This window comes from Parasteatoda tepidariorum, chromosome 8 (assembly GCF_043381705.1).
Source record: "Parasteatoda tepidariorum isolate YZ-2023 chromosome 8, CAS_Ptep_4.0, whole genome shotgun sequence".
In the NCBI taxonomy this organism is placed as follows: Eukaryota; Metazoa; Arthropoda; class Arachnida; order Araneae; family Theridiidae; genus Parasteatoda; species Parasteatoda tepidariorum.
This window is the reverse complement of record NC_092211.1, coordinates 28,090,917-28,110,277: the sequence shown is the minus strand read 5'-3', so window position 1 is coordinate 28,110,277 and position 19,361 is coordinate 28,090,917. Positions and strand designations below refer to the sequence as shown.

The 19,361-nt window shown below is 30.3% G+C and overlaps 1 protein-coding gene across 2 annotated transcripts in view; it reads left to right on the top strand.

The window, feature by feature from the left end:
- LOC107449059 (uro-adherence factor A) overlaps positions 1 to 19,361 on the top strand; it is a 67,756-nt gene that overhangs the window by 42,635 nt on the left and 5,760 nt on the right. For both annotated transcript variants that reach the window (XM_016064472.4, XM_016064473.4), the window contains exons 9-15: positions 2,357 to 2,622; positions 5,790 to 5,938; positions 8,959 to 9,067; positions 12,415 to 12,503; positions 13,614 to 13,841; positions 16,268 to 16,424; positions 18,971 to 19,026. In XM_016064472.4, coding sequence (XP_015919958.2) covers positions 2,357 to 2,622; positions 5,790 to 5,938; positions 8,959 to 9,067; positions 12,415 to 12,503; positions 13,614 to 13,841; positions 16,268 to 16,424; positions 18,971 to 19,026 — 1,054 coding nt within the window. The remainder of the gene's footprint in view (positions 1 to 2,356; positions 2,623 to 5,789; positions 5,939 to 8,958; positions 9,068 to 12,414; positions 12,504 to 13,613; positions 13,842 to 16,267; positions 16,425 to 18,970; positions 19,027 to 19,361) is intronic.

Here is a 19,361-nt window from a genome sequence, read left to right as displayed (position 1 = left end):
GTTTAGAAAATTATCATCTAAAGCACGTTTGTCATTTCCCCCAAAATCGAATTTCGAATTCCTGGAGGGCTTATCTTTATAAGCAATTACCATTTATCACAGCTCATTACCAATTCCTTTGGAATGCACTCAAAATATCGCATACTAAATTTTCAATTCAATTTGAATAACAATTCTGCTTTTTTTCGGAATTATCTTTTTAAAAAATTGCAAAAACTGATAAATTGTTTCATTAAATTATTATGAATAAAAAACTTTAACACGTATTGAATTGATTTTCTCATAAAGAAAGTTCTTTTTAAGTAGGGTATTTATTCCATTAGTAATTCTTTTCTTTTCTTTTAACTATACACAATTTCATACTTCTTTAGTTTAAATATGATGCTATTTTCATTATCTCATAAACAAATTTAATTAACCTAAGATTAAAGCACAGTAAATTATGATGATACATTTTTATTTGTATTTTAGAGACGATTTGTAATAAATACTTTTTTTGTTCAAATATATTATTCATTATAAATACATACATTTTAGGGTCAAATTTGATATTTTCTTTTATTTTCATAGAACTAAATTTTATTATCTGAAAAATTTAAAAATTAATAAAAAATTGTGCAAGAAATTTTAATCTATGCTGCAAATGAAATTTAATTAATAAATAAATACTTTGCCTGTTCAAATAAGTAAATATCTTTATGAATTAACATGTTGAAATTAACATTGAAATTAACAAATTAATTTCAATAAGTTAACTTATTGAAATCAAATTTCATCGTGTTAATAAAAATAAAAATTTATTATCGTAAAATTAAATAGTAATAAATAATTGTATGAAACATTGAAAAAAAATGAAATGGGAAACAAAAATTTATTGTTATTAAAGTTGATGATGATAGTCTTTACCTCAGATTGAAAAAGAGTTATAGATAAAAACAAGTAGTTTTGTAGAAGAACGTTTAACTTTTAATTATAAAATCACTTTAATTATAGTGTCGTAGCCAAATATATTTTTCCTTTTCATGCACGTATTTTTTTTTATTGAATTTCATTAATTTTTGGTAACAAAAGATATTATACTGTATAATTTCATGACTGAACTGCATTTATTTTAAAAATTTATTAATTAACAAATATAAGCAGTACTGCTCTAAAAATGTATAAAAAAATAATGGAACAAAGTTTTTGTTGCATTTATACAAATACTTGATATTACCTAATTAGGTTGTGGGAATTTCAAATCTAAAACTAGTTTTACTCCTAAAGCTACAGATTATTTTAAATAACATTTTTTTGTCAAAATGTACAAGTTTAGAAACGTTATGTAGAACAGAAGTTCGCGTAAATGTTGCGACAATCTTCTAAGGGTGCTTCCCTATTATGAGCTTCTCAGAAGAACAAGAAAAAACAACTCATAATAGGTAGACGCCCCAAGCGTTTGAGCACTTTTTCAGGCATGAGTTTCAACAAAAATGGATTAAAAATGTCATTTAAAAAACTGTCGCTTGGAGAGATTTGAATTCAGCGATACGAGAGTATTTTAAACTTGTTAAAAAAAATCTCAAGAAACCGAAAACAAAGTTCCCGTTTATAATCTGTAAAATCCATTTTATTTTTTAAGTAATACGATAAAAGAGGAAAATGTAATTGCCATTGAATATAGTAAATTAATTAAAACAAAAAGTTGTTTTTTGGCTTCACAGTTCAAAAAGACTAAAAATATGCTGAAACTTTCTGTTGTGAATCTATCTAAAAATACAATTAAGTTTGAATTTTTGGTTATTTTTAAAAAAACAAAAAAGCCATATTTGTAAAAACTCTTTATATTGTTCTACGTTTTTTTCTACTACATGGCGATATGTGAAACTGTGGTTTAATTTGTTACTTACAATATTGCACTTGTTTGTTCCAAGAATATTACTCAAATGGAAATTTTTGAAGTTATTGGATTGAATTCAAAATTTTCGAATCTGTGAATCTTTATCATTTTTTCACAATGTTGCAGAAATAGAACAGTCAATATTCTATCATTTTGCATGATGTTGTAGCATAATGATTTTCAATGAATTTTAATACTTATTTAATGATATTTTTATGTGCTTGAAATAATATGTTCTAAAGTATTGACAATTTTTTATTGCAAATCGGAGATGTTAAATAATATGTAATAATTAGATAATAAATAGATAAAAGGTTAAATTACAAGAAAACCCCTACAAGTTTCAGAACGATTTTGTTTTTGTAAGGTGGGAAGAAATTAAAATAATTTTGGGATAGCAACAGTATTTTTTCAAAGCTTATATTAAAAAGATTCATACTTCACTACTTTTATTTATAGAACAATCCTTTTATTTAGATCAAAATCTGGTGATACTTTACTCTCTAGTGGTGATTTGGAAGTTATTGCCACTTTAGAAGCTGACAATCCCATCACTATTAGACAAGAACAAAAAGATGTTATACACCATACGGAAGATGGTTATTATTCCCTACTGGAAGAAAATATGTACCTACTCGACCAATTAAAAGAAAAGGAAGAAATATGTGGCCATTTACAAAATGAGTTAGACAGGCTTGACGACAAAACTCAAAAGAATAATCGAAATCATCAAGAAGAAATGGGTAAGCACGTTAACGTATGTTTTATAAATGCGGCATCAATCGTTTGAATAATAATGTGATAAATTTGTTATTAGTTTTGTTCTTCTATTTTGTTTATTTATACTTATGCAATCTTTAATTGTTTTTTGACATTATTTTGCGATTTTTATAACCTAGTTAAGGTGTGCATCACAACTTTTTTTTCATTGGCAATCATAATTAAAATATCGCCAATTTAACGAGAAAACTCCAAAAATTGGTGGTAACTAAATTTTACTACTTCTTCAGTTTCGTTTATTAACTATTTACTTCAGTGAGAAAAAAAGTATAGTCAAAACTTCCAGAGTATGGTAAAATTTACAATGTTTCCGGCTCTACGGGAGCACCAAAAAGTTAAGTAATTTTTACCGAAGAGCTTTTGGCATTGATTTTAGTAAAATGAATAATAAAATACGGTTGTATAATGTGATAAAATTGGTAAATGGGATAAAATTTGAAAATTTTATTATGATACCTTAGAGCAGGGGTGGCGAACCTTTATGTATCAACGTGCTATTTTTTCTAAAAAAATGTTTAATTAGGTCATAGACGTGCCGTCAAATAATTATTGGGAAAATAATAATACTAAATACTATCAACTCAAAACTCTTCATTTACTGCGAAAAAAAAAATACATTTTGCAATATCTCAGTTATACACGTAATTCAACTTAAAGTTAAATCAGTGTGACTTCTGTTGTTGCGGATTAAAAGACGAATAACTTATATTAGGGTTGTAAGATGATAGTTTAAGCCGAATGCATGCTGAACTGGAGTCATCTGTCAAACTGTTTCTAAGCGAGTCTTCAATGTTATTCTTCTCTGGAAATAATGACTCGCAGGCATAGGTAGATGAAAATATTGTTAAAATAGCACGATTCTTCAATTTCCAACCAATCGAATTGGGACAAGTTCAGTTTATCAAATGAAGTTACATCAGGGTACATAATAAACTTGAGTGTTTCCGATAATTCATTGAACTGAGAAAATCTCGCTGAAAATTCATTGATTGTAGAATCAATTATAGAAATAAATTCTTCGGTGATTGTTTCTTCTCCTGGTTTTTCAAGTATATCAAAATCTTTGATATTTCTTTTTAACTTTGAAAAATGCTTGTAGTTTCTTGTAATAATAATATCGTTCCTGAAAATATGCAGTTTAGCGTCAAAACCACGAATGAGATCTATCATGATGATAATTGTTTTATTTGTGCCTTGAAGTTTCACGTTCAATTCATTGAAACGTTGGCATATGTCGTCTGTTAAAAACATCAATTTTGAGAGCCACATAACATCCAACAACTGTGGGTATTGTTCAATTTTTCCCTCATTTTGCAGAAACAGTCTGATTTCTTCCAAGCAATCAATAAATCTTTGAAGTACGTTACCGCTGCTCAACCAGTGAACATTATTATACATCAGTAAGCCATTATACACCAAGTTGACTTTCTCCAACAAAGCATCGAACTTTCGCTTATTAACGGCCTGCGACAAAATGAGGTTGACTATTTTTGTAACTACCTCCATTACATTATCAAGAGATGTTAAACCACTCCTAGCACACAAGGCTTGTTGGTGAATGAGGCAGTAGAATTCAAGAATCGAATGTCCTACGTCTGTTTGAAATAAACTTATGAAACCACTTTTTTTGCCCACCATACTTGGAGCACCATCAGTTGTTACTGAAACAATTTTTTTTCAAAGAAACTTCTTTCTCAATAAGTCAATTTTTAACAGCCGTACAAATATCTTTGCCCTTTGTAATTGTTAGCAGCGGTGTTATCTTATTTAATCCTTCCTTAATGACGCTTCCTACGCAATATCGAGCCAAACGTGCAGAAACGTGCGACATAAAAGGAGCGGAGTTAATGTCAATTTTTTGTTGATCTGTTACATTTCCGAATAGTTTTAGGATTCTCTCCTTTATTGTATTTCTGTATAGAGGAGTATCTTTGATGCGCTGAACTATCTTATCTTTTTTATCGAAATCATCAAAAAGTGAGGGCGCACAAGCTACCCAGGCTTCCTTCGAAAACTCTCCCTCTTGAAAAGGTTTACTACACCTTTGCTTAAGTGTCATATTATGTCTTGTACTGTTTTTGTTTCGCATAGCTTAATTGTTCTTTTGTTTTGCATTTTATTAATTATTAACTGTTAATTTTTTTGCTTGTTATTTATTGTTAGCTTGTTTTTTATGGTTATTAATTGTTATTTTTTGTAATAATTGTTAATTTTTTGTTAATAATTATTAATTTCTTTTGTTCATGTTTTGTCAATTTTAATTTAATTGTTAATACGTTTCATAGTGAACTTTGAGATCGGTGGGGTGCCCAAAATATTCTGTAGCGTGCCATCAATGGCACGCGTGCCATTGGTTCGCCATCTCTGCCTTAGAGCATGCGATAGATACTATTCGTTCATTTAAATTTATAACTCCGGTAAGCAGTTGCCATAGGAATTGAAAATTTACTAAGTGAATGATTTAAATACCGTATATTTGAGCTTAATTACAATAATTAGCATTTTTCCCCATAAATGTCATTACCATACAGTACTGTAATTTAACTTGATTTTTTTCCGTTATATACAATCAATACATGTAACTGTATGTAACAACATATGTAAATATTTTAACTGCTAAAACATTCCAATTATTAAAATAAGGAGTAAAAATAAATGGGAAACTTGTAATGGACATGGATAATATTTTGTTTGATTCAGTTAAATTCATATTGAGTGTAAATAATAGCAATATATGTAACAAAAACATTATAAAGAATACATATGGATACTTAAAAAATATATGTGAAACTTAATAATTCAGATTACGAAAAATAGTGAGATCAGGATAGCCTGAATGGCAGGGAGCTGGACTCAAGTTCAAGAGAAAAATAAATAAACAAATTTAAAATTTTTCAAGAGAAAAATAAATAAACAATTATAAAGCTATACTGCAGCAAAATAACACACAAAAAATAAGATTTAATAGCTGTGAATTTTAAAATGATAAATAACCATAAACAAAATACTCTAGACTTAATTCCAAAATTCCATGTATCGGTTTTATTTAGTCATTTAAAAATGTTATGTAACAAAAAAATCTGTAAATTAAAATGGAAGTGCTGTAGCATTTGTATGTAATTTTATTCAGAAAAATATCGCCAAAAATTGTGGGAAATACACATGTCAAGACCAAGAGATTTGCAAGGGTCACTGCATCTCATTTCTGAGTTGAAATCACGAATAGAAGAGTTACAAAATTGCTCCGATAAATTGAAATCCGACCGTGAGAGACTAGAAGTAAGTATATTTTTATTTTATTTCATAACCGTCGTTAAACAGCAGACCCAATTTTTTGGGTTTGCTGCTACCAATGTTCAACTCCGTAGCCTTGTAATTTTGAACCCAATCCAGAAGACAAGATTACTCCTGGATCAAGCCTTGAGAGAAAATTGTCTTCGTAGAAAACTTTTTCATGGAACTAACCCGTATTTGCGTTACATGGAGAGGATAATCACGAAACCTCCCACGGTTAACCTGACGGCAAGGGGACTCTAACCCATGATCCGTCTACCACTCAGGGTATTTTACGTTTGCATTGTGGTTGGTGCAAGCCGGATGCGGAATTCTTATCGACCATCAGCCATCGCTGGGATTCGAACCCGGTTCACTCTTTAGAAAGCGAACTCTCTATCCCCTGAGCCACTACGGCTAGACAAGGGTTCTCCTGGATCAAGCATTGAGAGAAATTTGTCTTCGTGGAGGATTTTTTGATGGAACTAACCCGCATTTGCGTTACATGGAGAGGAAAATCACAAAAACCTTTCACGTTTAATCTGATGGCAAGGGGACTCTAACCCATGATCCGTCTACCACTCAGGGTATTTTACGTTTACATTGTGGTTGGTGCAAGCCGGATGCGGAATTCTTATCGACCATCAGCCATCGCTGGGATTCGAACCCGGTTCACTCTTTAAAAGGTGATTGCTCTATCCCTTGAGCCACCACGATTCTAGGAGTAAGTATACGGATAAATTAAGACACATTAGCCGTTTTAGAAACATTTAACTTACTTAGGCTATTCTTATAATGATAAAATCTGAGTTCTAGTAGCAAATAAAATTAATAACTTGTTTCAGTAAAGCCTGATGCATAAGTTGCATAGCTTAAATTCAATTTAGACTGGTGGTCAACTTATAAAGATGGATGGATCATTTATTTTTAATCGTTCCATATATCATATTATTGTTATATATGTAATTTATGTTAAAAAAATACATAAAAGTAATACTGAACTAATTTGGTCATAAAAATCGGATGCATGTCAGTTAGTAATTAATTTCATTTAAATATATATACAGTGAGCAAAAAAAAGAAGCACCCTGAATATCTTTTGATCTAATAATCGGATCTTCACGTTCTGGTACACATTCTTAATGGTTCGAAAGGGGGACCTGAAATATGTTAATTAATTAGCGCAGACGATATTTGAAGTTAAGAATTCGATTCTTAAAAAAGTCATATATTTAAAATCCGACTTCTCAGGAACTATTTGACCGATTTCACTCAAATTTTTTATTCTGTCATGTGATATTAAACTTTTTTTTAAAAATGCAAAAAGTTGTATGCTTTACAATTCAAAATTTCTTCAACCCCCATTGAATAAAATCATAAATATTTACTAAAAGATATTTTTTGCATGCAATTATCTTTGGATAAACGAATTGCATACTTGTGTGCAAAGTTTTTTCAATTCGTTTAAGCTCTCGAGATATGGCGAAATATGCGAAAACATAAAATTGTCAATGAGAGATGCAAACTTTGGACCGCTCTCTTGACTGAAACTTTAGGACCATATTTTCCGGATTGCTGCTAACCTCTATATTTTGGAGGTCAAAAATCCAAATGCGTCCATAAAAGTGCATGTTTATTTAAAGAAAGTATGTTTTTTGTGTCTGATTTTGAAACCTGAAATATTGTCTGCACTAATTGATTAGCATATTTAAGGTCATCCCTTGGAATCATTAAGATTGAGTCCTAGAACGTGAAGAATCGATCATCGAATCAAAAAAACATTCAGGGTAGTCCTGTTTTTGTTTTTTTTCGCTCTGTTCATTAGAGCATTTTCAATGGTTTAAAATTTATTTAGTTACACACTTTAGAAAAAAAGTTTATGCAAAAGATTACTGTGAATATATTTCACTCAAAAGTTTATCACAGGTAGTTTGCCCACATGGTCAACTCATAAAGGAGTTTAGGTTAGCTTTTAAAACTGTTTCACCAATTCAGTGAGATTGTAATACATAATGTTAAACCACAGGAAATTTCTTGGCAAGATCTGTATTTTTTCCGGTCAACTTATGAAGGATTTAAAAGAACATTCAATAACGCTAACAAAAAAGTTTGATTTATTTCAATGGTCAACATACAAGATAGAAGGGTAGTTAGGTTTCAAAGGTTTTGCTCCCTTTTATTACACAAGATGAATTCGATTCCTAATAATTGAGGAAAACTTGAGCACATGATCAACTAAGAAGGGTGGTCAACAAGCAAGCTTGTTCAACTTGACGAGTTATACTGTACCACGATTCACTTATCTCATTTGCATATTTGTAAGGGGAAATCTCTCAAACAAAATTTGACCACTTTCTAACGAGCTAGAACTTGATCTTGAACTTGATAGTGACGAGCTAAAACTTGATATTGATTCTGATGACTTAAATCTGGGTCCGATGACATTACAAGCTTCGGAAGTTCCCTTACCATTGTGAATAGAATTTATCGCCAATCGAAATTTTGATCCCTTTTCGACTAGTTAGAGTGCTTATCACATTCGCTTAGAGTTCACACCAGATGGGTAATCGTTGCCTGCCCAATACAATCGGAATCTTCGTCAATCAAATTTTCGCCTTCACCCTAACAAAAATCCGCAAAACTAAAATTAAGAAACTAATGTAATAAAAAAAGCTTTTCAAAATTGCCTTTTTAAAATGAACTAAACAGAAGAAAGTAACCTTAGTTTTGTCAGGCATAAAACGTAAAGGGTAAGGTAAAATTAATTCTAATCCAACTACAATTCCCCTACCCCGTGTTCTTTGAAATTAATGTCCTACAACACGTTTGATTCTAGAATCCATTAAGAAAATGATTTTTTTAAAGTATAATTTTAAGAAAATTCTTTATATTTTTTTGTTCTTACGGCAGCAAAGCATGTTTAAAATTTTATATATTGTGTGTCATTTTTCTTTAATTTCTATTATGATCCTTATAAAAATATTAAGACAGTTATGCTAATTGAAATGTGTTTTTTTGTCAATTAGGAAAGCTTTCGGTATCATAGTAATCAACAAGCAAGATTAGCTGATGATTTGATCAAAAAAATGAGAGAAATGCAGACTTCGGGTACTATGGTTGGCTGCAACAGGAGTGGTAAGTTATGTATACGAAAATTTTGTTCATTTATTTACTTATTTTTTGAACACTTATTTAATAATTTCACTAGTTTGAGTAAATTGTGGATGTTGGATTAAATGTTTTCGATTCAAATAGAATTGAACCTCTGTGAAACTTAGTATATAACAAATATTTAATTGAATCAGGAATTACATTAATTTGTTTTTTCTTTTAATTCATAAAGCCAATCATCATAAATTTTTAAAAACATTTTTAGTTACAACCAAGATAGTGGCAATCTCACAAGTAATGGGAATATTTTAACTAGCAAATCTGTAGAATCAATCGTATTTGGGCAATTCCATGAAAAAGGGGAAAAGCATTGGAAAATTCAAATAAGAATAATGTTATCATTTTGGATGTTTTCTGAATTAGAAAGGTTTGAAGTTTGATAATTTATAATTATTTTTTTTGAGAATTTAGTTTTTTAGTGTTGGTAACCCATTGAACATTGGCATTTACTTGTTCTGATTTGGGTGAAGAACATGGTCAGTTTTTGAAAATCAGTAAGTTAACATTATTTTAATTTCAAAATGTTCCAAAGAATAAATATTGTTTATTACACTTAATAGAAATATTGTGCAGTGTTAAAATAAGTTTTTGTTGTTAAATTCACTTAATTATATAAATTTCAACTAAACATTAATGCATGTAACGTAAGTTACCAAAAACTAGAAAAAGTTTTTGTGTGTAAAAAAGAACAAGTGATACAAAAGTAAGAATAATATTTTTTCTTCCTTAGAGGCTAACACTAAATAAGCAGCAATAGTTTTCTTTTCAAATATTACTTATTTATTGTTTTGTGCCCCATTCAATATGTGTAACGTAAGTTACTGACATGCATGCAATGTAAGTTACCAATGTGAAATGAGTTTATTCCTCTTGAAAATTGGCATACAAACTAAATAAGATGTATCCAGTTACAATACCAAAGTTTAAATAAATTATCACTGCCTTAAGATATTAATTTTAATGAAACTCTTTGCTTTAAGTTATTAATTTGGGTGTTGGCATTCATATGTTTTCAAAGTTGAACGAAATCTTTCGACAGGCACCGGGAGTTAAGGATGTAGTTATAATTAGAGATGCTAATGGTAGCAAAAAGAAAGTACAAGCACGGCATCTTCATCATTCAGTTCGAGAAATGCACCAAATGTTTATGGAAGAAAATCCAGAATGCAAAATTGGAAAAACTAAATTCTTTGAGCTCCGTCCAAAGCATGTCTTGCTTAGTAGCAAACTTCCAGGCAATGTTTGTGTTTGTAAGCATCATGAAAAGTTCGGATTGACTAAGGAAGCCTTCAGCAAAATTTATAATGTTCCATCTTACGAAATTCTTTAGAAATTTATTTTATGTTTAGAAAAAACAGCTGAGTGCGAGTCTCTAGAACAGATGAGTGGAGTGTCTAGTCTATTCTCAAAATCTCCACAGATTAAAAACATTAAGCAGATCCACCATTTAAGAGTACAAGAAGGCATACCAGAAGAGTTTTTTTTAGTGAAAGATGTTGAAAAAGAAAATGATGAATCCAAGATAAATGCTGGGGGTTGATATATGGTTAGATAGGAGGACATGTTATATCCTGGTGTGGTAATGTCTGTTGCAGAGCAAGAATTTAAAGTCAATGTAATGGCTGCTGTGGGAATCTATTGGAAATGACCAGGAAAAAGAGATGAAATATTCTACCAGAAAGAAAGCATGGTGAAAAGAATTGAGCCCCCTGTACTAGTTAATAACAGAGGACTTAATAAGTTTGCAGTTATGTGTGAATCAAAAGTATCTGAATTTACTTCATGTACACTTTTTCTCCCTTGCACTATACTGTTTAAATAACTTAATTTGCATTTGTACATTATTTGATAAAAGTTTGATACAAAGGGAATTTCGTAACGTAAGTTACTGTAACGTAAGTTACCCACTTAAAAAATTATATTTAATTTAACTTTTGAAATAAAATCTTAAATCTAGGCATAAGAAATATTTAAACATGTCAGAAAAATGATACATATAATCTTAATCATGAAACTTTTGTATAAGAACAGAATTTTGCCTTCAAGTATATTGCAAATTTATGCCATTCCTTTTTCGGTAACGTAAGTTACCACACTAATTTTAGGCTTTTACACTGTTTAAATTGAAAAATAATAATTATTTTAATTAGATTCCTTTTGGTTTTGATTGTAATTTTAAGAAATCACTTTATTTTAATATGTGTATTCATATTATTTGTTTGCTTCTAAGTTCTCAATGCAATAAAGTTTACATGAATGTAACGTAAGTTAGCGTGGAATAGCCCATTTTATATATTATTTTATATTGAACATATTTTATAACCGGTGTTGATCATCCGACTCATTTCTGAGTTAACAACTATCAATGTTCAACTCTGTAGCCTTGCTATTTTGAACCCAACCCAGAAGATAAGGGAACTCATGGATCAAAAATTGGGACAAACTGGGGAAATGTTTGGTGAAACAAACCCACGTTACATTACTTAGTGGGAAAAATCACGAAAACCTCCTAGGGCAGGGATGGCGAACCAATGGCACGCGACACAATATTTTGGGCACGGCACCGATCACAATTGTTATTACACTATGAATTGTTATTACACAAATGTTATTACACTATGAAGCGTATGTAACAAATAAATTAAGAATCACAAAAAGCAAACAAAAAAATTAACAATTATTAATTAAAAAATTAACAATTAATGCTAAAAAAACAATTAATAACCATAAAATCAAGCTAACAATAAAAAACTAGCAAAAAAAATTAACAGTCCTGCTTAAACTAACATTACAACCTAATATAAGTTATTTGTCATCTAATCTGCAAAAACAGAAGTCACACTGATGTAACTTTAAGTTGAATTGCGCGTATAACTGAGACACAGCAAAATGTATTTTTTTTCAATGTAAATAAAGAGTTTTGATTGTATTTAGTATTACTATTTTCCCAATAATCACGAAGTCAAAATTATTTGACGGCACGTCTAGAACATCATTAAGCAATTTTTTAGAAAAAATGGCACGTTGGTGTATAAGGGTTCGCCACCCCTGTCCTAGGGTAACTCTGACGGCAAGAGGATTCTAACCCACCGTTATAGAATAGTACTATGATTCAACGTGGACAAAAGTATGATCCAATTTAACATCTCACTAAGGTTGCAACAAATTTGCACCATGTTATGGTTTAACGTATGGTTTAGCTTACCGATATTATGATTCAACGGTGAACCAATTTTTCTAAGAGAGTAGATTGAAAATTTAAAATCTAATCGATTTTCTTACAATTAAACAAATTTTGTTCTTTTTGTTAGGATACCGCAGAAAATGGCGTAAGACGATGAAATGTGACCCGTTTAGTATATCTAGAATTCATGATTTGTCAACGAAGCTTCTGCAACAGGTAAGTGTATTTTAAAATAGCTTGAATTCCATCAATGTTTAATTATAGAAGGTGTTCTGTAATGTTTGCCCTTGATTTTTCTTTTAGAATGGTTGTCAAAATTGGAATCAAAAAACTGTACACGTTAAGTGCCACAAAGTTATTTTTAAGTTAGTGAAAGCAAAGCAAGGGTAAAAATAATCTGAAAATCGAATCAAGATCCACTAGATAAGTAAACTTGCTACCTCCGCTCGTTCTAATCTCAAAAATGATTCGAAAATTATGATTAAATTTAAATAGGACAGTAGAAACATGAAAACAAAACAGGATTTCATCTGGGCACACCCTGCTTGCACTCATGTGAGAGCTTTTCTGTTAATAACTCTTTAACAAAACAAAAGATCATTCGTGACCCGATTTGGAAAAAAATACATAAGATACAAAATAAGATTCTATAAAAAGAAAAGTAGTGCAATTCATGAACAAAAAACATGAACAATAAAAAATTACACACTTTTAATAAAAACAAAGTCAAAATTTGACTTTTCAGCAAAAGTTCATGAATAAATGTTATGCTACAGAACATTTATTCCTGAACTTTTGCTGAAAAGTTAAATATTGATATATAAGTTAACAAAACAGCACCCTAAAATTTTTTTTCACTCCTATGCAGTTAAAAGAACAAAATGGTTTAAATTTTCAATCAAAATCTCCCGTTTCTTAAATGTGTTTTTCTTGTTTCTACAACAATAGACAACCATAGACCTACACCTCCTAGAAAAAAGAAGGCGAATCAATTTAGTTGTCCGACGTAACGAACTTAAACTGCGCAGTGGGGAACGTTACGAAAGATGTCCTTTCTTTCTTCTTCAGATGTTCGGACTACTAAAGGATCGGATTTCTCGTTTATAGTAACCAGTGAGGAGGTCAAGGAAGTGCTTTCAAGGAAGTGCTGCATAGATGAAGCACTTTGATTGGACAAACGTAGCTCAACAGTATTTGCTACTCTTTCTTTTTGTATATATGTTTCACATTCCCCCGAAAAAACGATCTGAAGATTTCCTTTATAATATCCCTTGTGAATTATTTAATTCGCGACTTATGTTGAGCAAATACAATTGCTAATTTCAGGCAAGAGACGTCGAACAAACGTTGATGGAACGTACCAGACAAGTCTGCCACTTGAGGTGGGAATTGCTACACAGAGATATGTCAGCCGTACTCCTACAAGCTGCCTTGCACAGAGTTACTAGTCAGGGCGAGCCTGTGACCATACTTCCCACCTGGGACAAGAGAAGAAACAGATTCAAAAACATAAAGGCCTGGTCAGTCGATACTACAACCCGTAGACCGTCTGAGGTGAGACATTCATTACTTTCAAACTACTGATAAAAAGATTTGGAAAAAAAAAACATCAATTTTAGCTTTTGACATAAATATTCCTTACGGAAGAGTGTCAAAAAATGAAAATTGCAAATCAGTGAATGAGTTTTTTAAGTTAAAACTCGTAAGTCGATTGTCAAGTTAAGTTGAACCAATTAAGTCTATGGTCGAGTGATTCTAAAGGCCGAAAAATTTTAAGAGTTTTTGCTTCTTAGAAATTTAACACGTTGATGCCACGCTAATTTTACATGGCTTGCCCGTCTGTCCAAAATGATTTTCTCAGTATGCGTTGCATATTTTGATAAAATATTATTTACAACAAAACAGTTAATTTTTGTAATCATACGTGACGCATTTAATTCACTGAGGACACCGGTGACCCCCACGGCGCTGAAAGGCACTCTCATTTTATTTGCTAATTCTTATTGCTATTTGTTCTATTGCCAAAACTATTTTTGTGTGTTCTATGTTGCAATAACTTCTTCAAACCATTTTAGTAACGATAATATTAAAAAAATTAAAAGCATTAAAAATTTACTCGAATTATGAGTTTCTAATAATCTTGGCCTCGCCGGTCACCGGTGACCTCCATGGCATCCAACGTGCTAATTGAATGAGAATTGAGGGTCAATCAATTAGTGCGAACGTTAAGAACTTATTTTAAATTAATTATCAGCTGGTAATAATATTTGTATCTACTTTTACATAGTTTCTCGTATTTTGTTGGATTTTACCCTTCTACGCAAATGTGTCTAATATATATTTTTGCTGACGCTCTATTTGCAAGCAAAAATGTATTTTAGTTTTTTTTACTTATAAAAAGCAGTCTAATGTGTATTTAACAAAAAAATCTGTTAAATTACCGGAATTACGTTTGTTCTAAAATATAAAAAAAAAGTAGTTTGGAAAAAAAATTTCATTCATATTCGACAATTTATCAATGATTTATTTTGTTAAGTAAAGAAATTTCAGTGGTAAATATAACTGTATCTTTTAGATATAAATAACTGCAAATAAGTACAAATTTGAAAAATTATATTTTTAGAAGTGATCCGTATTTCGAAGATTTTACCTTCAACGCAGAAAAAGACACCAGTGTTTCATGCTGTATTCATAACCAAATATTATTAACCCCTTCCTTTTCGCTCCCGTGATATTTCCGGGCTGGAGTGTACACTAGTAACGCGCCAATAGGAATTTAACTAACTCATATCTTTTGCCCGGAAAACATTTTATTTCTCATTTTACACAATAGATGGCAGTAACAGGACATTTTTAAGGTAATTGTAGATAGTTAGTTTATTTTAAACTAGATGTCAGCAGTAATCAAATAGTACTAATAAAAAATAGGCACTTTTATGACCGTTTTCTTGAAAATTAACCGATCGTTAAGGGGTTAAAATTAATGCAAAAAAGTAGCAAAAATATGTTTAATAAAAATTCTACGTTAAAGGGTTAAGTTTCCAGTCACGGGAAAAATAAAAATAAAAACATCAATTTTACCTACTTCTCTAATCTTCCTTTGAAATAACACTCAAGTTCTTAACTTTCTAACAATTTCAGTGATACTTTTAAGAGACTTCTTCTTTTCAGCTTAAGAGAAATTTCATTCTTCAAGCCCGCAAGACAATACTGCTCTACTTTTAACTATATTGTCGTTCTCATATTCATTTGCTATTTTTTAACAGGGTGCGTAGCCAAATTATTCGATAAAAAATAAGCACTTTTCAAGCACTCAAAAATATTTTTAAGTACTTTAAAAAAATATCATAATTAGTCAGGGTTGGAAAGTTTTTGACAATTGACGGTTTTATCTTGTTGTATCCGCCATGTTGGAAAAAAAATTGGCTTTGTTTTTGACAATTGTCAAAAATCATGAAATTTTGAATCATGCAAAACGAATGGCGTTTTCATACGCCATGAACTGACAATACTCCGAAATAGATTGGGGTTGATTTAATTGCGAAAGCGTTGAATAGAACAATGTGAACTTCGTCTTTTTGCATAATTCAAAGCGAAAATCAACATGGCATGGTAAAGGAAAAATCTCATTTTGAAAAAGGGAAAATTAAGCACTTTTTAAAAACACCAAATGAAAAAAGCACCTTTAAGGGCTTTTAAAAAACGAAAATCGAAAATAAGCACCTTTAAGCACTTTTTAAAAACGCTACGCACCCTGTTTAATAGTCCTCAAGATGCAAGACATAATTTATTGTAATAAGCAGTAAGTTTTTTTGTTTTGTTTTTATTTAGTGACAAGATAACTCTTTTGGTCTGCGAAAAAAATGGGGAATATTTTTGGGAGTGATTTAACTGCATTATTAGCTGAGCTATTCGATAATAATATGTGTGTACCGCATTATTTTCAGCTCATAAAATTTAATTATTATTAATTATTACAGGATTTAGTTTCTGATGACTGGTTGCAAGAAAGACTTAAACAGCTGTCTATGACACCATACAATGACTGGGCTAATATTGACTTCTCTCCCAATGACCTCATGACCACAGCTCATGAATTGAAGAGAGAAACTATAGGATTATCATTGTATAAACCAGGTAACAAGCACAATATCAAAAATGTATCTTTATTTCATTTCTCTAAAGTGTTTATAAATTGACAAATATAATTATAAATGTATAAGTCATGTGTTTCCATCCACTGTTATAAAAATTGATTCAAGGATTGTATCATAAAATCGGTAATAATTCCGGTGTTTTGAACTATTAGGGGGACCGGAAAGTGATGTCGTTTAGGTACATTAAATATTCATTAGTCTTAAAAACCAATTCATTTTCGATCCGACATTGAAAGGTTGTCTCTCACAAGGATGAATACCTTACAGATTAAAAATAAAATCTTGACAAAAAATATCAAATACACCGAAACAACATTACTTTCCGTTCCCCCTAATTTAATATTTTGCAATTTGCTGCTATCTTAATAAGATATAGACAGGATCTTATTTTTGTTGATTCATAGTATCGTGTAAACAAAAAATCTATGAAATCTAGTTTTTCTCAACTGCAGAAAATTTACTCTGCACTATTACGGCACTTTGAACCAAAATGTTTTCAAGTATGATGTAATCTGAATAATATATAGACTGGATCTTGTCTTTTCATTTAACTCATAGTATCGTGTAATTAAATTAAAGATGGTGGGACATGCAGGTCAATGGAATATAATTCTTGCTCAACAGCGGCAAATTTGCATGCTATTATGGTGCAACGTTTATTTTTAACAGTTTAGAAAGTAAAGCGTCTAAGCCGATTCTAAACAATAGCAGGTGTTTTTAATTCAGAGTGAAATCCTTAAGATTTCCGGTATATCCATCATATATTTAGAATAATATTAATACATATTTAATTAATATATAATAAGATGATGCGTGAACAGGCCTTGATATTCTAGGAAGTTTTATTCTTAAAATTGTATTTAAATTTACTATTTATTTTACCAGTTATAAAATTTTTCTGTATCTTATAAATTTTAACAGGTCGTGAGTCATAAATCGATTTAAGAAAATTAATAATATGAAATGATTAAATGTCATTTTTTGAGAGTTACCTTCAGATTTTTATATTTTCAGCTAAAATTAAATGAATTAATAACCCAAGTCTTATTGTAAACAGAGTACAAGTTACACGAAAAAATCATCAATATAGGATTACAAAATTTTTAATTTTGACAAACTCAATGTGTGTGTGCATACATATATATATTGTCACATTTACACTTAATGTAAAGTGACAAATTAATATCTAATTTTATCTAAGCCTTTAATTTTTCTTTATCGTTATTCCTTTTTTTCAATTTAGCAATTTTTTTAACTTTCTTGTTGACCTTTCTCATGGTCATTGCGGTCATCGCACTTCCTGTGGGGAAAGTCAACCAACCCCTCTATTCACGCCTTTCTTTTTCTTCTTTTAATTTTAGGGGGGCTAACTAACCAATCTCTTTCCTTTAAATTTCAAACTCTCCGCCTCTTTAAATTTAATTGGCCGTAATTTTTCTGGTCCTATACCAGTTAAGGAATTTAAAGTCTTTTTTTTAATACATTCTCTTTTTCTCCAGCCTTCGGGCAGGTTCCCTTTTTTTGTCGGAGATGCGGACTTCGGTCCGTATCGAGGGATTTCTTTTTACATTTTTTCTTAACCTTTATCTTAAATTAAATCCATAACTATAATAAATTTCTGTAAAATTTAAATCAACATTTCATACCTTTAATTTTCCTTAACATTAAAAAAAAATCCTTCTCGAATTTAAGCTTTCTTTCCACATTTATATTAATTACTCGTTCTTTTATATTTTACTTTTATCTATGACGCCTTCTGTGTTTTAATTCTCCCGTCACCCATTTCAATAAAATGCCTTTCTTGTGTTGGTAGATGTGGTGAAAGATGTATGTTCTAAATAAAATATGTTAATAATTTAATCTTGTGCTGGAGAATTTATTTGCCTCTATTTTCATGATTTATCATGTCCTCCTGTATGTATGTGGTGAGTACCTTTTTTTATTGTTATGGGCATTTACTTTCTCTCTTTGGAAACATCACAAAAATTGCATTGAATGATATATTTATGCTTGGATATAGCATGTCTTTTATCGTATTTATCATTAATCTTTAATTTTCTTAGTTTTCACCCTTATTCTAAATTCGGTGATACCAATATATCCAATTTGTTCAAACCTCACACTTTGTGACCCTTTGAACCTATTGGGTTATTGTTATCCCACAATTGCATTGTACAACCACTTTCATTAACGATCACATTCCCCTTAATTTAATTTGATTACCTTATATATGTTTCGGCCTTTAATTTGCTTTTTCATGACATTTCAATCATTTTACCTATTTTAATCATGACTATATCCAGAGATACATCCAATTATGCAACCCATCCATAATAATAATAATGCATAAATAACCTTATCTTATACGCACCAAAATATATATTTTTATTTAACTCTTACATAAATATATATATATATATATATATATATATTTATTNATATAAACTTTTCAGCATCGGTACAGTAAAGTAAGATAATGCAATCTTACTTAAAATTGAGATAATCTTTCTTTTTTTTTTTTTTCAGAGGGAATTTCAGACTCTGAAGAAAAAAAATCTGCTACATGTTCCGGTGACTCTGAGGTAAAAAGTTCATCGAATCTTATTATCAAATATATAAATTTCATTACTCTTTACAGTTTATGAATTTCAGTCGCATTAAAATGCTAAAATACTAATTTTAGTCGCATTAAAATAGTTAGAAATAGTTTTAATTGTAAATCTATATTAACTATTCCGTCCAAAGTCTTTTGGAAGATTAATTATACTGTTGTTAATTAGTTTCGTTACGGTGACAGGTAAGCCGTGGACAAAGTCATTTTACTATATAAATTTAATTACAAATGTTAAAACTATACACATTAATGCAAGCTCGCAAATGCCTTAACTTAAACTAACACTAAATTAACATTTTACAT